The 26,120-nt window shown below is 42.0% G+C and overlaps 1 protein-coding gene across 3 annotated transcripts in view; it reads right to left on the reverse strand.

The window, feature by feature from the left end:
* LARGE1 (LARGE xylosyl- and glucuronyltransferase 1) overlaps positions 1-26,120 on the reverse strand; it is a 588,869-nt gene that overhangs the window by 107,896 nt on the left and 454,853 nt on the right. For all 3 annotated transcript variants that reach the window (XM_058308687.2, XM_058308686.2, XM_058308685.2), the window contains exon 7: positions 21,739-21,843. In XM_058308687.2, the coding sequence (XP_058164670.1) occupies positions 21,739-21,843 (105 nt within the window). The remainder of the gene's footprint in view (positions 1-21,738; positions 21,844-26,120) is intronic.

Consider the following 26,120-nt stretch of genomic DNA (forward strand, 5'->3'; position numbering starts at 1 on the left):
TCACACGGGTCAGGAGGCCCTGGGTTTGAACCCTGGACCTCTCATGTGGTAGGCAGATGCCCTTCCCCTCTTCCAGCACTTGTGTCTGCTCTTTTGCCCTCATCCCTTCATTTTCCCTCTACTCTCTCTCTTCCTCATTCTTCCTGCCTTCTCTTCTGAAACCTTCCTGGACCCTGCTGGCAGAGGTGGCTGCCTACCTTTAGGGCTCCTCTTTACCCATTGCATGCTCAGCACCCATTCGTTTGCACCCATCTCCCACTAGATGCCGAGTTCTCATGAACAGGGAGGGTCTGACCAATGCTTATCACAGGTACAGCAGACAAATTTAGGGAAGGTTTATGAATGAGCTGATGAGTAAATGAATGAGTTCAGATATAAGACAGAGAGACTCTGCCCAGGGGTACTTAACAGTGCCTCAGTGAAGGTTTGCTGAACGACTAATTTTAAAAAGTGCTGTGATACACAGAGATCCTAGGGACTCCTGAGAAGGCTGTCCTGGATGGGGGTGGCATGGGGTGGTAGGAGGTTATCTATTTCCTGCCTTCAGCCAGAACCAACTAATCCATGCAGTCAAAAACTCATCTTTTGTTAAACATCTGCCTACCCATTTCCCAATCATGGCAAAAGATTTCAGAAATTTTGCTATCAGAAGTTTTCTGTGACCCAACGCCTTAATTCATTTGTTTCCTTTGGGCCAAAGCATAAAGACTGGGGCTTGGAGTCAGTCCTGGGTCTGAATCCAGTCTCGATTCTTCTGGGTTGGGTAAGACTGGGGCCATTTAGCTTTTCTGCATGTCTGTTCTCAGAGAATTGGGGGGCACCAAGACAGTCCTTTTTTCTCCAGAGGCAAAGTGTCTCAGGGAATATTCCACTGAGTAGAATTTCTTCTGTGGATCTTTTCCTGAAACACAAGATTTTTCTTAAGTTTCACAGGATTTTGAGTGTACCTGTTGGTTATCATTCTAAAAGGGAGGCAGGACGGGGCATGGGGAGTGGGACGAAGCAGCAGGAGGTGCTGGAGCAGCCAATTTTCCAGACTCTGCACTTTGTAGTCATCTGGATTATCCCCTCTGTGCTAGGAGAGACATAAGGAATGAGGGTGAGGAGGGGTGGTGAGATGAGCCCAATTATTTCACTCAGAAATACTGGATAGTATGATAAATAATGGACACTGAGAGTCCCTTTCATCCCAATTCTCTAAGCCACAGTTGGAACACAGAATTGGTACTGCGCTACTTGGAGTCCTATAATCATATGACCATTTAAATGGAGAAGCAGTCACAGCGGGGTGAGGTGGGGAGGGGGGCTATGAGTATGCGGAGCAAGCAAAGCAGAGCGCGGTAATAAACAGCTTATTGAAATACAAGGGGGAGATCTGTAAAGTTACTACTGAATATGAGGCAATAAACAGAAACTAATTGTACAATCTTCATTATTACTAATTTATGATGTGCAAAATAGCATCGGTAGTCTATGCCAGCTGTTGTCTTTCCCACTGTGTTACAGAACAAAATCCAAATTCCAAATCATGGCCCACAAGCTCTTTCCTAGCACCAGTCTCATCTCACGCTACTTCCTCAAGTCACTTCCAGAACTGGTCACATCTGGGCTGTTGGGTTCTTTGACCCTCACGAGGTACATGGCTTGCTCCACTTCACCTTTCTGGTTTCAGCCTAAATGTCATCCCCTCAGAGAGTTCTTCCCTGTTATCCTCAATCACAGAGTCCTGCTTGATTACTTCAGGGAGCAATTCTCTCCTTTCCTTTCTTCCTTCCCTTCCTCTCTCCTTCATAGGTAGGGAGTGAAGATTTCAACAGATGATGTACATGGAGCACTACAGGGAGAGCAGCCCTTTGTTTTCAACACAGAAAGATCTGTGTTGTAATCCTGGCTTGGCTACTGATAGTGAAACTGAATAAATAGCATAATCCTCCTTACAAAGGATATAGCTAGCATTAAATGAGATAAAGCAAGAAAAGCATTTAGTATAGGGCTTGGCACAGAGTGAATGCTCAATGAATGTCAGTTGTTGATGTTAACACAATAGTGGATTGTCAGTCCATGCAAATTCCTTCCCTTGCCCTCTGGAAATAAAGGGTTCCATTTTACCTAAATATGATTATGTTAACCCATCTGATTAACTGAAGACTTCTGACACAAGGTAAGGAATCTTTGGAAAGAGTAATTCTTGAAACATGAATGAACTGCCATTGTTCTTTGCTTTAGTTTCCCACGCTGCTGAGAGCAGACACCATAAAATGGGTAGGTTTAGACAATGATTTATTAATTTACAGCCTGAGGCTGAGAAAATGTCCTAATTATCAAGGTGATGCTTTCTTCCTGAAGGCCAGCTGCCACAATCCTTGGTTCTTCTGCCACTCGTCAAGGCACATGGCTGCATCTGTTGGTCTCTCCTTTCTCTTCCGGGTTTCACTGATTTTAGCTTCTTGCTTCTATGGCTTTCTCTCTTTCTCTCTCTCTGTATCCATTTCATTTATAAAGAACTCCAGTAAGAAGATTAAGACCTATCCTGAATGAGGTGAGTCATACATTAACTGATGTAGTCTCCTCAAATTTCCTACTTACAATGGGTTTACATCCACAGGGATGGATGAGATGTATGAACATGTTTTTCTGGGGTACATGTAGTTTCAAGCCACCACACTCTATACATATATTCCTTTTGCCTTGTTATCTGGGCATTATAAAATAAGTTCAAAGAACTTTAAAATCAGGTTGCAGAAATATGTGTCTGTTATGAACAGGTATGGACATAATTACTGGGGAGCATGATACTTTCTCATTTGGTCTCCATATTTCAAAACAAATAAGAGTGGCTCCTAATTGTCTCTCAGCCCCAGTCAGAAGGCTAGTCTTAAGACCACGGCTCTTCTCCAACTGCACAACCCTGACTTCTCGGGCCATGCCAGCTTCCACCTGCACTCTTTATGCCATTTCTTAGCTTGTCCCTCTTCATTTGTAGAAAGTTCTTCCATTCTCTTTGAAAGTCCATATGTCCACTTCCCTAAAGACCCACTGAACTGTCACATAAATTTTGACTCCTGCCACTCTGCCAGATACTCATTTGGGAATTTCTTGCTTACTACTATGCCTATAAGACAAAATCTCAAAGAAGCCTATACTTCAAAACATCTGACGTGGAAATCAAACTCTTTACCCTCTTCCTCCTCCATACCACAGAGGTATTTGTTATGCCTTATACCTCATCAGTCTTGAGAATAACCTGATGAGAAATGTTCTCTCATAAGCTGCATTTTTAGTTGAGGACATAGTCACAGAGAAGCTGGCATGCCCAAGGTTATAGGATGGCATGTGGAAAAGCAGGGTTTGGGAGTTAAGTTTGTCTGATCCATAGGCTAAATGCTTGAGAATGCTACTAATCATTGGGAGAATTGAATGTGAAAATTCATTCTTTCAACAAATATTTATTGAATCCCTACCATATGTCAGGGACTACTCTAAGTGCTGAGAAGTAAAGGGCTGAACAAGCATGAGATGACCCTGCACCTAGTAATGGGGTGCCTACAACATGAAAACTATCCAATGAATATATTGATTACATTTCCCTTTCATCTTTTGTGCACATCTCTACCCAGTTTGAAAGCAGAATTGGGTCTCATGTAATTTTGTCCTTTCAGCTCTTACATAGGAATTATATTTGCATATAATTAAGACAGGTGAAGGGAACCAATATTTCTTGGGCATCTATATTAGTTTTCAATCACTGAGTTGCATTTTACAGTTACAACAGCCTATTTAATCCTTCTAACAGCTTGTGAAAGATGTGCTAAATCATTCCTATTTACCAGATGTGGAAAATGAAGTGGCACAGGCAAGATCCTAATCCAAATCAGCTGGACTCCCCAAACCATGCTCCTGCTATGCTGTAAAGAGGAATCACAAACTTTTTCTTAAAGGGCCAGGCTTTGTAAGGCAAAGGGTCTCCATTGCAACCACTCATCTTCTGCCAGTATAGCCCAAAGGCCACCATAAACAGAAACAAATGGTGTGGCTGTGTGCCAATCAATTTTTATGACTAGACACAGAAGTCCTAATTTCATATAATCTTCACATAACACAAAACATAACTGTATTTTGAGTTTTAAAAAAACATTCAAAAACATTTTCAAAAATTCTTAGCTTGGACTGTATTTATGGGTAGTGGTCAGATTTAGCATGTGCTGACTCTTGCTGTAAACAGCTAAACATTCGTTAGGAAGATACTAGATACATTTTAAGTAAGACATAAAATACATGCTTCCTAGATATATTTGCCTGGCCCCTTCAAAAGAACCACTGAGCCAGGCTAAAGGTGAGCTGGGCATGCAGTCTGTTTAATAAATGTGAGCCCAATAAGCAAAGTTTGCCTTGGAAGAAGAGAGAGGCAGGCTGAGATGGGCTATTTTCCTTGGATAATTATTGAGCTGAGATTCCCTTCCTCGTAGCAGTCCCACTGGACTCTGCTAACCAATTCAGGATCCTCTGTGCCATTCTGATTCAAATGTATCTGGCCAGTCAGGGTGAATGTCAAATATGCTCCTAAAGGAGATTAGGCAACTGAGTGCCCCAGGGGAAGGGAGGATTGTTTATGTGTAATGGTGGATGACAGGAAACAGCTCACAAGGAGATGGGAAGACTAGGAGACTGATCCCTCTTTGCGATGTCACTGGCAATTTATGCTGGGTTTTGTTAGCCCAGGGAAAGTACAGGATAGTGGGCCAGAATCCAGGCAACAACAGGGACACAAGCAGAACTGATCAGAGGAGGTACATCCTTGCATATCCTCTCTTGCCTGTAGCCCAAGGGCTTAAAAAAAAATCCAGGCTCTTATGTAGTATAACGCAGGTAATTAATTATCTGTAGGTCTTTCCTAAAAGTTAGCAATCTGAGGTCCAGGATTCTTGTATCACTCTTGGCAGTTATGCAATTACTACTAAAAAACAAAAACAAAAACCTGCTGAATGTACACAAATTCAAGCAGCTATGGAGTCCCAGAGTTTGCTTGATGGTAGGAAAATAGGGTACAGGGGATGAAGAAGGAAAGAAAGTAGAGAGGGGATAAGATATAAGTGGGGGTCTTTATGAGGCACCCTTTGGAAAGATAAGGAAGGTATTTAGTAGATGGACTCACTCATTTGGTTTTAGACAATACAATGTTATCGGAGACAGTGTCTAGGATCTTGCATAAAGTGTTGCATAAAGGAATTTAAGGACACACCATAGGTAGTCAAGGGAGTAAAAAGTTTATTAAGAAACAAGAAAAGAGATAGTACGTGACCTGAGACATGAGTGTAGATATGCTACAGGGTGAGATGTGTGCGCCCTCTGTGGGGGCTTCTGGTTTTATTGGCTATCATTGGGGGTTAGGGGTTATGCTGATTGGAGTATTTAGGACAAAGTGGGGGAAATTTATTGGGTAGATTTTTAAGCATTGGTGTCTGGTAGTGAACAGCTTCTGGCTGTTGCTCTTGAGCCCTGATAGAATTTGCTGCATGTAGGGCTTATGAAAATAGGTAGTAGTGTGGGAATAGCCTGTGTTTTTCCTTCTTCTGCTGGGTGGACAGTGCAAGCTGCATTCCCATGACTTGTGTAGTCAGCAGGTGGACACTGCTGGTATTGTTCCCACAGCTGATCAGTGAATGGTACAAACTGCATTCCCATCACATCAGCAGGCACCACCTGACTTCTGATAACCGCTTACAGAGTCCAGCAGGATGTTGTCCAGTTTTTTTCTACTGGGTGGTATTTGTGTGGAAATTTATTAGGTTTTCTGCCCCTCTTCCGTAGGTCCCTATTCTATCCTGCCTTACTGATAGTGTGTCTCACTCCAGAGGTTTTGATGCATTGGTTTGAGGGAAGCCTGGGCATTAGGAATTTTTATATCTCCCCAGGTAATTATAATATGCAATTATGTTAATGAACTACTATTCTAAATTTAGTGGACTTGCATGATGTTATTAATAACCCTGTGTATTGGGAAGGGACTAGATAAATCCCCACATGCAGAGCTAAGTAACTGCTCTACCAATTTCAAGCATGGAAGGCCCAAGACAATGGAAGTCAGGCTTAAGCCCTGGGCTCTGTCATTTACTGTCTGCTTACCACTAAAATCTATGAGCCTCTATGAGCCTCCACAGACTTCTCTGTAAAATGGGGATAAAATAAAGTAATGCATATGAATGCATGAGACAAAGCAAGAGTTTAGTATTGTGACTAGAGACCTGCAATAGACCACATGCTCCTTCCCATCATAAATATGTCTTCAAGGAAACCATGCATTGAAGAAATGTCAGATTTTATGGGAGGAAGATTTAGGATCATACCCTTTGTTTTCTCCCTTCTACTCCAAACTGAAAAAACACAGGTATCTGATTAGCTGGATTGTCGCTCCTGTTAGTACTTGCTATGCTAAAACACCTGACTTAGTAACGTAGAAACCACTAACCTTTCTGAAACATTAAAAAAAAAATGGCCACCCCTTGTGTCATTAATAGGCAGGTCATTCACCTGGACCCAGTGCTGAAATGTCAGAGCCAGGTAGGGTTGTCCACAGCAAGGAAATGGTTCTGTTTTGCTTGCTACTGGGCTATGACTTATGGCTTCAAAGGCTGGAATCAGAGACTATCAGCTTAAACCGAAAAGGTTGACACTGGGGTGCTATGATATAGCTACTCTGCAAAACACAGATTCCTCTTAAATATATAGATTGCATGGCCAGCACAGAAACACACATGAATATGTTTAACCTTAAAATTTTATACCTTAAAAAATTATCCCTAATTACATTTTTTTCTTTATTAGAGAAGTTGTGGATTTCTGGTCATATGTATGTCTCCTTTGGTGAGATGACTGTGCAAGTCCTTTGCCCACTTTTTAAATTCGGTTGAGACTACCTTTTCCCAATTGAGAGGTCTTTGCCCCCTTGTCAAAATCAGTTGGCGATAGATGTGAGGGGTGATTTCTGAGCTCTCAATTTTATTTTGTTGGTTTATATGTCTATCCTTTTGCCACTACCACACTGTTTTGATTACTGTGGCTTGGTAAGAAGTGTGAAGATTAGGAAGTATGAGTCTTGCAACTTCATTCTTCTTAATAAGATGGCTTTAGCTATTTGGGGACCCTTAGACTTCCATATTGGACATTCTCTTTCCAATGTCAGTTGTAAGCTGTCAAGCAAAATGGTTCATCTCTATCCAGGACTTTAGCTGTATGAGACTTCAGTCACATGGCCAGATAAGAAAATGACAGAGCGCTCTCTTCTGGTGTGTCATCTTGAAAGAGTGTCCATTTATATCAGACCCAGCAAGGGGGCATGGACTAAACCTGAGTCAAGCATTACTGACACAGTAAAAAAACAGCTCTAATCTTAACAGGTAAACTAATCAAAGGCCCCTCAGCTAAATTTAATACAATCAAAGGGTATCATATCCAGAGGAATAAATTAGTTTACAAACATCTCTATCCTTTGGGATTCATAAAATAATGATTTGCTTACAATGAACCAGCCCTGCATACCAGGGATAAATCCCACTGCATCATGGTGTATGAGTCTTTTTTTTATAAGACTTATTTATTTTTATTTATTTCTCTCCCCTTCACCCCCACCCCGGTTGTCTGTTCTGTGTCTATGTGCTGCGTCTTCTTTGCCTGTTTCTGTTGTTGTCAGCGGCAAAGGAATCTGTGTTTCTTTTTGTTGTGTCATCTTGTGTCAGCTCTCTGTGTGCGGCGCCATTCTTGGGCAGGCTGCACTTTCTTTCGTGCTGGGCGGCTCTCCTTACGGGGCACACTCCTTGCACGTGGGGCTCCCCTATGCGGGGGACACCCCTGCGTGGCACGACACTCCTTGCATGCATCAGCACTACAAGTGGGCCAGCTCCACATGGGTCAAGGAGGCCCATTGAACCACGGACCTCCCATGTGGTAGACGGACGCACTAACCACTGGGCCAAGTCTACCACCTATGAGTCTTAATATGCTGTTGGATTTGGTTTGCTGGTAGTTTGTTGAGGAATTTTGCATCCATATTCATAAGAGATACTTATCTGTAATTTTCTTTTCTTGTGGTCTCTTTATCTGGCTTTGGTATTAGGGTGATGTTGGTCTTGTAGAATGAGTTAGGAGTGTTCCCCCCTCAATTTTTTAGAAGATTTTGAGCAAAACTGGAGTTAAGTCTTCTTGAAATGTCTGCCAAAATTCCTCTGTGAACCCATCTGGCCCTGAGCTTGTCTTTGTTGGGGAGGTTTTGGATTACTGATTCAATCTTTTTATTAATCTTCTATTTCTTCTTGAGTCCATGTAGGTAGCTTTTGTGTTTCTAAGAATTTGTCCATTTCATCTAGGTTATCTAATTTACTGGCATATAGTTGTTCATTTAACACCTTATAGTCCTTTTTTATACCAGTGGGGTTGATATGAAAATTCATTTCTGATTTTGGTTATTTGTATTCTTTCTCTTTTTGGTTTGTTAATGTGGCTAAAGTTTTGTCAATTTTATTGATCTCCCAAAAAACTAACTTTTGGTTTTGTTTATTCTATTTTTTGTTTGTTTAGTTTTCCATTTCATTTATCTCTGTTCTAATCTTTATTTTCTTCCTTTTGCTTGCTTTGGGTTTAGTTTGCTCTTTTTTCCCCTAGTTCTTCCAGTTTTAGAAAGTTAGGTATCTGATTTGAAGTCTTTCTTCTTTTTTGACATAAGCATTTAGAGCTGTAAATTTGTGTCTCAGCACAGACCTTGCTGCATTCTGTATGTTTTGGTATGCTGTATTACCATTTTTACCATCCTTCAAATATTTCTTAATTTTGTTTCTGATTTCCTTTTTAACCCACTGGTTGATTTAGAGCGTGTTGTTTAATTTCCACATATTTGCAAAATTTCCATTTCTTCCCGTGTTACTCATTTCTAGATTCATTCCATAGTAGCTGAAGACTATACAGTGTATGATTGTAATATTTTTGAATTTATTGAGGCTTGTTTTATGACCTAACCTGGTTTAACATGTAGAAGGATCCATGCACACATGAGAAGAATGTGTATTCTGGTTTTGCTGGGTGCAGTGTTCTGTATATGTCTTTTAGGTCTAGATGGTTTAGTGTATTGCTCAAGTCCTATACTTCCTTAATGATCTTCTGACTAGGTGTTTTATCCATTACTGAGAGTGGTGTGTTAAAGTCTCCTACTATTAATGTAGAACTGTCAATTTCTCACTTCAAATATGTCAATTTCTTTTTTCATGTATTTTGGGGCTCTGCTGTTAAGTGCATATAAATTGTTACATCTTCTTTTTGAATTGACCGTTTAATCATTATATAATGAATGTCTTTGTCTCTCTCAATGTTTAAAAAAAATTTCTTTTTTTTAAGGACTGGGGCTGGAGATTGAACCCCAAATCTTGTATGTGGGAAGCCAGCACGCAACCACTGAGCCATGCTGGCTTCTCTGAATTGGTCTTTTTTGTTTGTTTGCTTTGTTGTTTTTAGGAGGCCATGGGGACCAAACCCAAGACCTCCCATGTGGGAAACAGGTGCTCAATCACTTGAGCCACATCTGCTCCTAATCAATTTTTAAAATTTAAATCTAATTTTATCTGATTTTAGTATAGCTACCCCAGTTCTCTTTTGGTTACTACTTAACATGGTATATTTTTTTCTATTCTTTGCCCTTTACCTACTTGTATCTTTGAATTTAAGGTGAGTCTTTTGCAGACAGCATATAGTTGGGTCACGCTTTTTAAAATCTCTTCTCCAAACTCTGCCTTTTGATTGGAGAGTTTAATCCATTTACAGTTAAAGTCACTACTGATAATATAGGACTTCTTTCTGCCATTTTGCTATTTAGCCTTTGTAAGTCTTATACCTTTTTTGTCCCTCACTTCCATTAATGACTAACTTTATATTATTTGCTTTTTTGTGTAGTACCATATTGGGTGGCTTCTCATTTCCATCTGGATATAGTTTTCATCTATTTTTCTTGTGGTTACTATGGATTAATACATTACAATCATTTTGGTTTGATAACAAGGTAACTTCAATAGCATGCAAATATACTTTCCCTATACTCCTGTTTCCCCCCACCATTTTTTGTACTTGCTACTACTTACACCTTTGTACACTGTATTCCAAAAATTAGACATATCTTTACTTTTTATGCATTTGTATTTTAGCATCTGTAGGCAGTAAAAAGTGGAGTTATATACCAAACAATTCATTACCCTAATACTGGCATTTATGGTTTCCCAAATGGTTACCCTTACTGCAGGTCTTCTTTTCTTTATGCTGCTTTGTATCGCTCTTGTGTACCTTTTCTTTCAGTCTGAAGAACTCCCTTTAATATTGCTTGCAGGGCAGTTCTAGTGGTGATGAGTTCCCTCAGCTTTTGTTTATATGAGAATGTCTTAATCTCTCCCTCATTCTTGAAAGACAGTCTCGTCAGATATAAAATTCTTGTTGGCAACTGTTCTCCTTCAGCACTTTAAGTATTTCAACCCTCTGCCTTCTTGTCTCCCTGGTTTCTGAAGAGAAAGTAGTACTCAATGTAATTGGGACTCAGGTGGATATCACTGTTGCTTTTCTGTTAGAGCTTTCAGAACTCTCTCCTTGCCTTTTGGATTCAATAGTGTAATCAGTGTATGACAGGGTGTATTTTTCTTCCTGTTTATCCTATTAGTTGTTCTCTGGGCTTCTTGGCTGTGCCTAGTCACATCTTTTGCTAAGTTTTGGAAGTTCTTTGTCATTATTTCTTTGAATATTCCTTCTGTCCCTTTTTCTCATTCTTCTCCTTCTAAAGAATAATGCATATATGGGTGTGCTTGATGGTGTCCTACAGCTGTCTTAGGCTATTTTTGGTTGTAATATTTTTTTCTTTCTGCTTCTCAGCCTGACTCATTTCAAGTGTTCTGTCTTTAAGTTCACTGATTCTTACTTCCACCAGCTCTAATATGTTCTTCAAACACTTCTGGGAATTTTTCAGTTCAGTTCTTCAACTCTAGTAGTTCTGTTTGGTTACTTTTAAAAATTTCTCTCTCTTAAGACTCTTATCTTGCTCATCACTATTTTCCTGATATCCTTTAGTTCTTATTCTGTGCTTTCTTTCATCATCTTGAGCATTTTTAAGATCATTTTTTAAAGATTCTACCCAATATGTTAATGCATTTGTCATCTTCATTAATGTTTTCTGTACTTTTACCGTCTTATTGTACTATATCAGCCTCTTCCTCCTGCTCTTCATTGGATGCTGTACAGCATTCTTCTGGCTTCTGGTGTTTAGTCTAAATAGTTCTTTCAGACAGTTCTGGCTTGTTTATAGTTGTTTTGGTAGAAGGACTGAGCCCTGGAGCTCCCTATCCTGTCATCTTCCCCTACTTTCTTTTAACTCTCTGAACCCTGATACTTTTGACATTTTTTAAACTATCAAAATTTAAAGTATCCATAATGTTTGATATAGTATTACTACTTCTTAGAATTCACTGTCTATAAATACTTGCATAAGCAAATAAACAAACATACAAGGATGTTCTGGCTACCGTATTTCTTATAATTGGGTGTTTGGGAGACCAGGAACAACTAAAATGCCTGTGAATAGGACACAAGATAAAGAAATTATGGCACATTTACTAAATGGAAAAAATTATACAGTTTTTTAAGAAGAAGAAAATATAGCTTTATTTACTAAGATAGAATGATATTCAATATTTTAAAATGAAATAGTACATGTAACAATTCAAAAAGAAGATGAACATAAAGATAGATATTAAGGTGGGAAGAGGAAAGTCAAGAATGTATTTCAAAATGTCAGTGTGCTTAACTTTGGGGAATTTGATGGGGAGAGGGATGTCATACAATATTATATTTCAGTGGTGTGCTGTTAAGTGTTTAACAACAGGCTCTCCAGAAATGGAAAAAAAAAGCGCCAAGATTTGTAGTGTTTGCCATTTTCTATGGTGTAAATACTTCCATTACCAAAGATTTCAAGCTACTAATGTTATGTCATTGAACAGAGTTGGGAGGAGATGTGCAATAGCACACCACGATACAGTACTTCCATCATACAGATAGAGCAGATGTAAAGCATCCTAATAGCACAGATAATAGCAAAATGGTTAGGAAGTAATGAGTTTTGAGTCTTTATTATGCTTTGTTTTTAAAACAATTTATTTAATTGAAACTTTATTTGATTTTTAGTAGTGGGTTGGTTTAACAACCAGATCCCATATTTCCTGAAAATTTAACAACTGGCCCTCACTAGCTGGTAAAAGCCAGCTCCAGCACACCACTGAATTACTATATTTGTCTTTTACAATAAATGAGAATATGATTCTGGCTATAATTTTTAGAAAGTACTCTAAAAATTTAAAATACACCCTATTCTTTGGCACTTTGGCAATGATCTAGCACTTGTAATACCTAGCTAAGTCTACTGAGGATTTTAAATTCAATTTCTGAAAGGCCTATTATGTGCCAGGTGTTGTAAAAAGAGCTATGGTTTATTAAATCCTTTCTATGGGCCAAAATATGAACTTTTAATGTTTATACTTTATACATATATTTTACAATATCTCTAGTTCTCAGGGAATACTCTGTAGGAGGTATCATGACTTGAGGGTGTTTTGAAGCTGGCATCAGGCATAGAGAGCTCCTGTCAAAGAAGGGTGTATGTTACATCCTTTGGGGGAGAAAAAGTTGAGGGCTTCTGGGCAGTACATGGAGGAATGGCTGAAGATGAGTTGAAAACAGGCTGGGACAAGAGTTGGAAGAGCAAGTGGGTGGCACAAAATTAACAAGGGGGTTGACTGGGACTGCTAACCCCTGTGATCAGACACTGAGAGAATGCAGCTGATGGTAATATCCCATAGCTCTAGTATTTGTGGTCTTTTATCTGCTCAGGAACATCATAGCATTTCAGAGAAGGCATTGTTAAGCTCAATTCACAGAGAAGGACACCGAGGCTTGATGAATGGCTACCTGAAGTTCAGGTTGCACAAGCAGTAAGTGACAAAATTAGGAGGAGAATCCAGGGCTTCTGCATTCCAGTTGGCAGCATGGGGGCCATTCTAGACCATGTAAAGGGAAGGCCCAGCTCGATGGTCAGGTTCTGTTTTGGTTTGATTTTCCTTCTACTCAGCATGCATAAGCCCTGACATCTATTTAGCAAAGAGACAAAAACCATGAGACTACTGGCAGAACTACCCAGGAAATGGAATCATTTATAAGGAAACTAGGCCAGGAGACACAGTCTCAAAGTGACAGGAGAAGTTGGGGTGTAGTCTTCCTCCATTAGGTCAGATTCTGGAAGCCTTAAGTTAAATACACTTACTTTCCCATGAGATTAGTGCCACAGTATTAGGAACTCTTCAGCAGCTTTTGGGCAGGAGGATGGGTGATGGGAAATGCTACCATCTTTTCAGGATGCAGCTGGGAAAACTCTTCATCAGCTCAGTTTAATTAGAGGCCCCCACCAGGTCTGATAAGAGGGATGGGGGGTGGTTTGTGCTTGGCTACCTTATAAGGGTACTTCGGAGACCCATGGAAGGAAAATATGGAGGGTTAAAAGCCCTGAGCCTGCTGATGGGTGCTTTTGCATGGCATTTCAACAGGCTGCGGGCACAGCCCCAGAAGATGAAAACTCAGCTCAGGGATAGACATAAATGGAAGCAATAAAAAAAGGAAAGGATACTGGGTGAGGTGGTCTCTCCCTGGGACCAGGAATGAGGCTCTGTGTTGTTTACAAACTTCCTAGCATACTAGATAAAGCTGAACTGTCTCTTCAGTCTTCTGGCCTTTGACCTCCTTAGCTCCCAGACTCACTGCATTTACCTCCAATCTCACACATGCCTCTTAACTCCTCTCTATGGCAGTACAGAGCCTTAGCTACCATAGAAGAAGTGCTCACTATATGCCAGGCATCTTCTATTCACTTAGTCCTCATAGCGATCTCGAGTCTGCACTGCCACTCCCAATCTGCAGGTGAAGAATGTCGGGCAAAGAGAGATGAAGGATTTGCCCAAGTCCACAAAGCGAGTAAGGAACGGACGAGAGTTTGTGCCTTAAGGGCTCCCCATATACAGAGCATATGCTCTCTAAGTTGCATTTTTGATTATACTAAAAAGCCAAACTGTTCTCCTGGTCCCTGACTGTGCCGCATGTGTTCATATCTCCCAGCATAGGCCAGAGGGTTTGCTGCTCCCATGCTCCTCACCTCCCAGCCTCCTTGCTCTGAAGCCTTTCTCCATCCATCCAGGCAGACCTCCACCTTAGCACTGGTACTCTGTACACACACTACGTGGGACTGTCTTTAACTTGCTGATCTTAACTTTCCAGCGGTCCACATGGTTGGGAAGCTGGGGAGGGTGGTGCAAGCAGAGACCATATCCTATTTTTAATTCCTAGTCTTAGTGCAGAACACAGTGTCAGGCACCCAGGACCTGTGGCATATGGGCCTTCAGAATGGGTACACTGGAAGGCCTGGGAAGGTGGAATGTTTCCCATCAACAGTTTTTTGGGCTCTCACCCCATTCCCAATCACCAGTGCATCCCTTCACTTCTGGAGAGAAAGGCGGGAGTGAGGGAAGCTGGAATGAGAGCTTTCCATGTTCCAGATGCCATTCTAGAGGCTGGGGACACAGGGACAAACAAAGCAAGATCCTTGTCCTCATGAAGGTTATGCTCTAGTGGGAAAGACAGGATATTCATTTTCTATTGCTGCTGCAACATTTTACCATTAGCTTGGCAGCTTTGAGCACACGAATTTATTATCTCACTCTTCTGTAGGTCAGAAGTCCAGGAGCTTGGCTGGGGACTCTGCTAGGAGTTTCACAAGGCTGAAATCAAGGTGGTAGCAGCTGGGCTCTCATTGGAAGTCTACAAGTAAGTAATGTGCAGGAATTGCTGGGGGAACCAGAGGTGAAAAGACAGAGGAGAAGACTAGGATACAGTGTCAACTTTCCTTTGCTTAGATATCTGTGGGGTTATCAGGTTGGAGAGACAGCAGATTTATTCTGTGTGAACCAAGAAGGCAGAAGTAAGGCCAAAGAAGATGTGACGGGGACAAGCTCTACATAACATCACTGAACCTTCGATAAAGGTTAAATGGGGAGAAGTGGCTAGATGGCAGTATTGATAAATAGATGTGTAACTGTCTGAATATTCCCTGTAAGCCAGGGGTGTTATTTTATCCACTGATGCCAACCTCAAGGGAGCTCTTGGACACATCATGGCTTTGCATCTGAGTCAGCCTGCTCAGGACCTGTGATGCCTTAGACTAGGAAATCTCGAAGAGGACAGTACTGCTTCCCAGGGCAGCTGAGCACAATGAAGAACGTTCCCACATCTCAAACGGGTCCCGCTGGACATTCATGTTTACAAATGTATACAATTGCTATAACTATCTGAGCCTGAAGTGCACACGTGTTACACAAAAAAGTACACAAGTACTTTTTTCTGTGTGTGTGATTTTAATATACACTGAGGGAAGACGGTACTGACACTTTACCAAGAACTGTTCATTACTTTGAAAAAAACGTACCACAGATGGCAAACACCACTTGTGGAATGTGAATTGCCAGTACTACATCAGTACCACTCTGCACGTGCAGCTGTCACAGTGAATAAGGCTCTATCCCGAATATTGGAATAAAGGCATCTGACTACTTTATTAGGTCTTCTATTTTAGCCAAGCCTCAGCAATTACATGCTGAAGTAAACTTTATCTTATAATACATTAATTTTCTTTTATTTCTTCTTTATGTTGCAGCCAGGGTATAATATCGATTTTTAGTTTTGAAATTATGTTTGCAGGCAGTATAATGTAAGTTATCCTTGAATTTTACTCCAGGACGGCAAAAAACCCATTGAAAATACTTCTTACAAAAATGGGGCAAGGCCCCTGCCTGAATGAACAGAAGACATTCTCAGAATTTTTGTAGATGATCCTAAGATGAGAACTAAAGTGAAGTATAATAAAATGACTCAAAGATTGGCCCAAATCAGATAAAATACACCAGAGATAAATATAAAATCCATACTATAGACTCAAAAAATCTACTACATAAGTACAGCATGGGGAAACTTTGGCTGAAGAGCTTTTCAGTTGAGTTCAAGTTCAATTTGAGCTTGTGCAACATGGCAATAAAAACCTAATAGGAGGCCTAGGTACTGGTTCTCAAACTTTAGTAAGCACCAGAATCATGGATGGAGATTGTTTAAAATAACAGTTTCTTGGCCTCAACTCTAAGTAAGATTCAAAGTCTCTGTGGTAGGGCCTGAGAATTGACATTTTTAACAGACATTCTAAATGACTGACAATCAGTGAGCTCGAGTGCCTGGGTCGGGGGAAAATAACTGTGAACCTCGTTGGCTAGACAATGTCCAGAGCATTTCATTCTGGTCTGGTATCACTCCCAAAGAGAGAAACTGGGGCTGCCTGGAGAAGGTCAACCAGTCAGGATGGTGAATCACCTATAGAAACCGTCTCATGTAAGCAGACTTCCTGCCTATGGAGAGAAGGCTTTGGAGGGGAGCTGGCCGGAGATGGGCTCCTGACATGTGCTGACAACAGGATATTGATATGGTGTCTGCATCCTTACAGGGGAAAGGTGAATGAGAACTGCAGTGCAAAGAGAGTAAGCATTTCTACTGAGTGTGATGCCAGAAGAACCTCTCCTAGAATGGCAAGCATTGTTCAAGAGGATTATTCTGCAAAATCCAGCCAAACACCATCGAGCCAACATGCCAAGAGCTTGGAATACAAAGCTGAAAAATAAGAAATGATCCCTGCCCCCAAAATTAGTCTAGGGTAAGGTATTTTCCCAAAGTTGATTCCATGGTTCTCGGATCAAATGAAAGTAGGAAGTATGTTTGGATTTGATAGCTTTCTTTCCTTTTGGACTTTAGGAATCTCTAATATGCTAACATGCAGTTTGAATCTCTAAGGGAGAATGCAGTATACAGATTTTTAAACTTTATTTGTCCACAGTTTCTAAACCCACATTAATATCTCCTGCAACCTCTCATAGAATTTTGCAGTCTAGAAACTGCTGGCCCCGGGTTACTGCAAGACTGAGGTTTGACTCAATTCCAGTCATGTTGGAGGCTCTAGTCACACTAAAATTATTTGTGGATATGCAAACTTGCCTCTCCTAGACTACAGCCCTCTTGAAGGAAGGTTCTTGGTATCACTCATTTTTTTATGTCTTTTTCTACTACCCCAACCTTGCCAGAATAAAAGGCATTTGGTAGCATGTGCTCATTGAATGAATGAGCAGATTAACTACATCAAATCTAGTTTCTTTCTGTGCAATTAGAGCAGAAAGAAATCATCCAAGCACAAGATTCTTGCTGAGGAGGAAGAAACCTCAGTCCCTGCAGTGAAGGGTTTGCCTGGGGCAGCAGAGGGACGGGTACCCCAGGCAGAGCTCGGGGTCAGTTTACCTCCTACATTTTTACTTATCTCACCAAAGCTATTTGTGAAGACAGTTCTTTGACAACCTGTCACAGGTTTTCTCCTTTTGAATCCCTGCTGTGGAATTTACCGTGGGGTCTGACTTTACTACCCATCACCTTCCATTTATTCACAGCCCAGAGTTTACTTCAAATCAGAGGTGAGTCAGTCCTTGAATGCCCCGTTTTGTGGTTGGGGAGATGAGGATTCCTAGAGACGTGCTTCCTCCTTCCCTAGAGACTCAGGTCTCCATCTGCCTGAATCTGACCTCACGTGGGGACTGCAAGGAGCAGAATACATTTTATTTTTAAATTGTTTTTTAAAGAGCATCCTCCAGTTAATATTATGCCCTTCATCTCTGGGAGGACACGCATTCTCCTTGAGAAGCCTTTGGGTTCTTACTCAAAGAACCGGCAGCGTCAACGTGGCATCTTTTTTCCAGAGGCCTCCCCTGCCTCCCCTTGTTGTCCAATCACCTGCTGCTTTTAGCCCTCCTTCCTTTTCTTTGCTGGTGTATGCTTTTAAGATATTCACTCATTATCAGCATATGAATGCAAGTGGGTTGAATCTTAATGAGCCTGTCAAAACCCTGGGTTTTTTTTGTTTTTGTTTTTTAAAGTCCTGCTGACAGCTGAAAGCTGGGTGACTGACAGTGCTTCCTGTACCCAGGAGATGATGAATGGACACAGAGTGCTTGGAAACGTGTCTCTGAGCAAGGATATGGGGGTTCCACCTGAACACCTAAGGGCCAGTGCTCCAGGCTGGGATCTGCCTGGCCATCTGCAGCTGCTGTGGCTCAGACGCTCCTGAAGATGGAATTAAGTTGTAAATGGCTTCAGTAAGAAAAGAGGGGGGATGAGTGGGGGATGGTGGGAAGAGCTCATCTAATCTTTTGGGGCCCTCTTGGGCTATCTGAAAGCAGACTGGAAAAGAAAATTAAAAAGAGGCTCTTTTCAGGGCACTGTCTACCTTACAAGATAATTCTAGGAATTAACAAAGATAATGCGTGCCTGGTGTGCAGCAGATGCTTTGGGAATACGACTAAATCTGAATTACTTGTACATAGTTACTCAGCTGGGCTGCTGTATGGAGCAGAAATAAAAACTAGTGCCAGTTTCCTAAAGGACTTGGTTTACCAGGCACTCGGAGCTCCCCCATCACACTGGACCCTCAGGGAAGGCTCTGAGGCAGGATGATCATTCTCAGTTTCCAGATGGGAACCCAAGGCTCGGAGAGATGTGGCTTGCCAAAAGGTGGTTTAAAAGCAGCAGAGCCAGGTCCTGAAGACAGCAAGTATCTCCTGCTTTTTCTGGGAGATTTCAAAGTAAAGAACAGTGAGGAAGCTGATGACTGATGTACAAACTAAAATAGTTCCTGAAATAAAATGAAAAAGTAATCTTTTATTCAGATAGTGGAGAGAGATGAGGTGCTAGGTGCTAGGTGGCTGCACTGTATTTGTGAAAAGCCAACAAATAAAAAATCATATTGGCTCTTTCTGATCTGAGGGCTTGGAAAACCTTAGTAAGCCCTTTTCAATCACATGACGTTCATTTTTAAAGTGAGTGGCTCCTATTCTGTGACAGAGTAAGGGGCAGAAAAGCGCGAGAGAACAAACCCTAAGATTTACGGAGCATCTGTTTTGTGACAGGCCCTTGGCTGAGCTCATTAAACAAGCTACCTCATTAACACTCCCACACTGGGTTCTGTTATTATTCCATTTTATGAGCAAGAGAACTGAGGTTTAAGGAGGCAGAGCGATTTGGCTGGCTCATAGACATTAAAAGGCCAAGCTGCAATTCCATCCCAGATGAGTCTAAGTGTGCCATCCGCCAATGGGGGGCTCTATCTTTGTTGGTTACCCTTTTTGACTTGACATTGGCTGTAACTTAGGACTGTGGGTTCTCTCCAACGGATTCTGCCATTTCCATGAGAATGGCTCATCCACGGATGTGTGGCACAATCCTTAGTTTTAAAATAACAAATCCCCATCATGAAAGCCAATGCATTTCCATGTCTCATAAATCCTTCTGTAATGATCACTTGGTGTCACTGGCTTATTTAAATGGACACATCATTTTTAACAGGCCTTTTCCCCATCTGCTCTGCCTTTTTATTACCAGTAAGAAGAGCAGTAACTCAGTGTCTGAGCATATCAAGTAGGAGCTGGAGTGGTTTAGATATTGTGTTTCTAGATTCCACATTTTGCACCAAATTGGGTGGCATAGGGAGGGGACCAGTTATTTTTGCTATAATAAATCCCCCTGTGTGCTGCATTTTTCTTCTACCTGCAAACTCAGATTGATGGTGAGTGGTTTTTGTTTTACGTGGATAACCATGACCCAGTGCTGCGGCCTTGAGGCACAGCAGTATATCTCTATTTGACATTTTCTATTACTGTATGTTCTGGAAGACAGAAACTACATATACATACCAGGGTTCATCTGAGATTTCCCTTCTCCCACCCAACAAAACTGGGTGTCCCCAGCATTAGGAAAGCCCGACGGATAGTATCTGGAAATCTAGTCACAGAAGATCAACGGAGAGTGATTATTTGCTTACCAAAGGGAAGCACAGTGATTGGAGCCCTCTCACCGGCCCAGCGTGGGTTCATAAAGGGTGAAACTCAAAGGCACTGAGAAAACAGCTAGTGGGCAAGCTTGCTGGGAGGAGAGAGTGAGGACCATGCTTCATCAAAGTGTGCTCTTGGCATCTCTGCTCCAGATAACACCTGGGAGGCTTCCTAAAGGGCACAATTCTAGTCCCTACCCCAGGCCCACTCAATCAGAGTCTTCAGGGGCAGAGTCCAGGATGCTACATTTTAAAAAAGTGTTCTTGACCTTGATACTTGGAGCTAGGAAGATCAGGAGTTAACAGCACAGGCTCCTTATCAGGGGTTTAGCTTAAACTCCTAAGCTTCAGTTTCCTCTTGAATAAAAGAGATAAACCTGCCTCCTGGAATTATCCAGTGAGATAACACCTGTAAAGCACCTAGCATAGGGCCTGGCCAACCTTCCGCTGCTCTGCAAAGGCGCTGCCTTACCCATTATTAAAATACTGAAATACTTCCCTACCAGTTAATAAAGAGGTGCTGCTCTGAGGCCCCCAGAGCTGTAAGACAAAAATGTAGCATATTCGTACATAATGTAGGAATAGCCTCAAAGGATGGCCTACAGCACAAGCCACCTGGCTGTTCAGAGCATTGACCCTGGACTTGTCCTTGCTTGTCCTCGTCTGGCTTCCTTGCTCTCCTCTACCACCTCTGAACTCTCACCTCCAGAAGACTGACCCTAATCTATTTTCCTCCGTCCTCTAGGGCCTCCTGTGCACTTGACCTTTCTGGCTCAGGCTCAACACAATGGTGATTCCCATTACAGAATGGTGATTCCCATGTCCTTCCCTGCACTTCAGAGCTGGCCTCAGACTCCAGGACAGGGATTCACCTATCACCTTCAGGTGGTGCCATCCCCAGGTACCTGTTCCACTCCAGCACAGGTGGTCCCAATGCAAGGGCTCAGTCCTTCTTGCTCTACCCACCCTACTGTACCCTGAGCTCCAAGTTCTAGGCCTGACACAGACTCTGCATCCTTTGAGAATGGGGAACCAAGGCGGTGGCATGAAGATGAAGCAGGCAGAGATAGAAGAATTCAGAGGGATTTCAAAGATAGAAATTGCCAGGAACTAATAAGCCTAAGGAGAGGGAAGCTTCCATTTCTCTGATAACTCCATGAAGGCATGGATTGTGCCAGGTACTACATGTGAGCACCTACCACAGGGTCTAGTACACAGGAAGTACCCAATAAATAGCTGCTGAAAAAAGAATGAGTGAAAGAATGATCCTATTAATAGAGATAGAAACAAAGAAGGAGAAGCAAGTTTGGGGATAGGGACAAGGCAGAACAATGGATTTGATTTTAGACACATGTTGTTCGAGGGCTATGGCTATTCTTAGGAGTTGATCACCAAATATTTCTTCCTTTGCTTCTGGGTACATAATTAGACTCCAATTGCCCATACACCTTGCAGGTAGGTATGGTCATGTGACTTATTTCAGCCAATGAAATATGAGCAGAAATTAAGCATGGCACTTCTTGGTGGAAACTTCTACCTATAGCTGCTGCATTAGGGAAGAATTGGAAGTCAATCCCCTGTGCACTTCCCAATGCCAAATTCAGGCAACCAAGTGGTCTTCTCTTGTGCTCTGGCCTTCCGCCTCCCCCCAAGGAAGGAGCAGTGAGCCTTCACATCACCCTTTGTAACCTCCTTCCCCTGGCACCCCGGTGATTTACCTGTGTTATAGCCCCTTCCAAGGGCAGGCCAAGGGCGGTGGTTTTTCCATAGGTTTCCGAGGTACCAGTCACTCTGGTTCTCTACCAAGCCCAGGACCTGCTGACCTGTGAAGTACAGAAAATATAAGTATCTTAAAAGGAGAAGCCCTCCTGATAAACAAGTGTTGACTGAGGATACAGTGATAGCAAATAATCACACCAATAACCTATATCTACCAAGAGTTCGTACTACGTGTGAGGTCTGATTTACATGCTTAACGTGTACTAATGTATTTAATTCTCACATTTACACAGGTGTTTTTTTTTAATTCCCTTTTTAGAGAGAGGATTTGGAGATCGAGAACAGTTAATTGACTTGCTCAAGGCCACACTGTTAATCCACGATAAAGCCAGACTCGAAACCCATTTTTTCATTCATCCGTTCACTCACACATCTATTGACTGACATGCTATCCTTCAAATACTCCAGTTCTAATATTATTTTCCCACTGTATATTTATTTGCTGCCTTTCTGGGGAGGAACTGAGATCATTTTCTCACATCCCGGAGGAAGAAGTGACCCTTGTTTGAGGAGAGGAGAGCATGTGGAAAGGCTCCCTTTGACCACATTCTCACAGTGGTCTTGCTCACACACACACGACTTCCTCTAAAAGATAGTTATCATGTGTCCAAAAGCATTATGCCACCATATCTTCCAAAAAAAAATCATCAAAAGAGATCCTTTCTGGAAATGAGTTTATATGGCTACAAGTCTCTAAAAAAAGAGTCTGGAGGCTGTCAGAAGGATTGCCCTTATGCACAACTGAGCAGAGTCTGAGAGACAGATAAAGCAGATACAACCCCCAGGTATTGGTTCCTTTGAGGGCTAAAGAGACCCATGGGAGTTATGGTCATGGCCGATGGGGTTAACTACCAGGTCAGATGGCCCCTCTTTGGAAATGGTGTTTATGTGTGATGAATCTGGACTCAGATGGGATCTCTCTTCATAAGACTTTCATGCTAATGTGCTGGAGGTGCAGTTAGTGTTGGGGTTTAAGATATATTTAGGGGATTTGAATCTCTGGACTGACAATGTGATAGCCAGGTCCTGAGCCTCAACAGACTCCAGCACCTACAATCTGATTCATTGGACTCACCACACTCAGCTAAGATGGAGTTGAAGAAGGACAACCACCACACCATGGAGCCTAGAGTGATTACAACTGAAAGTGGGAGGATTGCATCCAGCATCCATGTGGAATCTGAGCCTCCTCTTGACATAGAGGTGCAATGGACACAACCAATCCACTGTCCACATAGAAAAGGTGGCATTGGATTGGGAAAAGTAGACATGGTGGCTGATGGGTATGGGGAAAGGCAGGAAGAGATGAGAGGTGGAGGCGTCTTTGGGACATGGAGCTGCCCTGGATGGTGCTTCAGGGGCAATCACCGGACATTGTAAATCCCCACAGGGCCCACTGGATGGAATGGGAGAGAGTATGGGCCATGATGTGGACCACTGACCATTAGGTGCAGAGGTGCCCAAAGATGTACTTACCAAATGCAATGGATGTGTCATGATGATGGGAATGAGTGTTGCTGGGGGGGGGGGGGGGGGGAGAGGTGGGGTGGGGGTGGTGGGGTTGAATGGGACCTCATATATATATATATTTTTTTAATGTAATATTATTACAAAGTCAATAAAAAAAAAAAAAGAAAAAAAAAAAAAAAGAGATCCTTTCTGGAGGAATGCCATGTAGAGGGACACTTGGTCTCTGTCCCCAGAGCTTAGCTTCTGCTTTGACGTTGGCCTTGGTGTCTTGTGCACCTGAGTGTCTTAAGGTGAGTCTATATCTTGGTCATTCTCTTAGGGTGTTGAGGACATTGGCACGTGGGCAGAACTAAGTCTCTGGGCCCTCCAAGTAGGGCATGAGCTCCAACCGGCTGCCACTAGACAACAACACGCCACTTTTAGAAGGTGTTCTCCTGGAATTATTTATCATTAATACCCTTTCACAACTAAGAAACTGAGGCTCGTGTAGGATTGGGGATTTGCATAGCTAGTGATGATTCAGCCATGGATATGAATCCACATTTGTCTGACACCCAGATTCTTTCCATGGTCTCAAGAATTGATTATTTACATTGGGCCTCATCTTTACAACAAATGTTGGAGGCAAGAATTATGAATCTATGTTTTGTAGAAAAGGAAACAGGCTGAGAGAGTTTAAGTAACTTGCTGAAGGTCACACATTAAGAATCACTGTCTTCCACCACTCACTGATGTCTCCTGGAACTAAAATCTTTCCGTTGTTGGCCAGTCTAAGAAATAAAGACCTTTCTGATCAAATGAAAGCCCAGCAGCATGTTAAGAAAACACAGCACTTCTTCCAGAACTCCATGCTGGGTGATATAGAACCTCCTTGGCGTGATGACAGTTCCCTGAAATGATGCTGTGTGGGTTTGGTGTAATTTATTTGATCAATTTATCGAGCTCCCATCTAAATCATCACCCAGCACAAATACATAAATTAGAGGCATGGGAAAAATACTACCACCCACTTTGTCATTGTATATGATCGCATCCAAAACTTGTAGACTCTCTCAGAAAAATATATCACCAATTCAGGAAATGCAAGAGCTAATTAATTCTATGGGCAACAAGCTTGGCTGGGGATGTTAGTGCAAAATATTTAGATCTGAAAGGCATGGTGCCCTTAACTGAAAATGCTGTATGCCTTATCCTGACATTGCAACCCCTGTGAGAGAACTCATTTAATAACCTCACACCGTGGGATGGAAAGGGGAAGGTGGTCCTTGGAGGAGCTGGCTCAGCTACTAATGACTCCAGGCTGGCTTCCCAATATGTTTTAGTATGAGGAAGGGTGTCACGTATTCAGAATGACAATAGGGGAATGACCTTTCATGAAATTTAGAGTAGCCATCTGAATTACAGGTAAGATAATCTTTAGATATTTGAAATCCAAATTCTGTATTCAGGCATCCCATGTTGCTTTGTTTTGCCTCCATCTGTTTCTTCAGATTAATCCTCTATCAGCTACACATCTTCATTCCTGCCAAACAGAGGTACATATTGTCTCGCTGCTTGCATTCTCACCTCTGTGTCTTGCTTATATAGACCTCCCTTGGAGGGAACTGCCATTGTACCCTGTCAACCTTTGCCCATAATCCTTTCAGGTCCATCTCAAGCCCAAACCCTTCCATGAATATCCCTGGGCTGAATTTTCACTTTATCTACACTCCCACATTAGATGCAAGACATCTCTAAGTAGTTTCCCTTGGCATTTTTGCCATCAGCTGACTTATATCCTTTAAAGAACAAAGTGGGTGCTATTCAAGCATACTCACATCCCTCTTTTGTAAATATCAACCTCCTACATTAGTCTAGGAGCAAGGGATTATGCAGTATCTGACACACTGCAGGTGTTCTGTAAATTTCTGTTACATGCATGATGTCTGATGGTAAATCTCTTCTGATTGGGTGACTCACTTAGTGTGCTAGTATCTCCACAGTTTTGAAGTTTCAAAACATTTTACACTCTTCTCATTCACCAACATCAATGTGTTCTTGCATTCAGCTCTGGGAACTCAGGCATGTGTGTGCCTCAACTGCATGGGAAACTGAGAAGATGGGGTAGCAGTACCTAGGAACATCTTTTATATCAGTTGTTTTACTTAAGGCTTGAACTCAAGTGTTAATTTCCAGGAAGGAATATTTTGATGGTTAACCTTAAGTCTTGGTATCCCAATGAATAACATCCAAATTCCCTATTTTAGTTGCCAGAGGGCTGACGATGCAAAGTACCAGGACTGTGTTGGCTTTACAAAGGGTATTTCTTTGGGGTACAAGTTGACAGTTCTAAGGCGGCAAAAAGTCCAAAAGGAGGCACCATCAGAGATGCTTTCTCGCCAAAGTCAGCTGCTCTTGATCCTGGTATGCTGCCACGTAGTGAAGCAAGATGGCTGCTGAGCTCCATCCAGGCTCATCGTCTCCTCTTGAGTTGCTCCGCTGGCCCAGCCTCTTGGGGCTTTGTGCTTAAGTGATCCTGTAGGCCCCTCTCTCCTGGCTTAGAGTTTGTCTTTTAGGACTTCTGTCTTTGCAGCTCAGCTGTGGGCAAAACTGGAGTCTTTTCTCTCATATGGCAGAATCAACCATGGCAGTTCCCCTTTCTCTGCATCTGTCCATGTGAGTTTGTCTCTTTCTTTATATCAGACCCAGTCAGAGGGTGGAGACTCAATATGAATCACGCTCCACTGATATAGTCCGGTCAAATGGGTCTCATACCCACAGGAATGGATTAGTTTAAAACATATTTCTCTTTTTGGGATTCATAAAAGAATTTCAAACTGCCACATTTCCCTCCTCTCATTTTGCATCTGGA

The sequence above is a fragment of the Dasypus novemcinctus genome, chromosome 12 (genome assembly GCF_030445035.2).
Source record: "Dasypus novemcinctus isolate mDasNov1 chromosome 12, mDasNov1.1.hap2, whole genome shotgun sequence".
Lineage (NCBI taxonomy): Eukaryota > Metazoa > Chordata > Mammalia > Cingulata > Dasypodidae > Dasypus > Dasypus novemcinctus.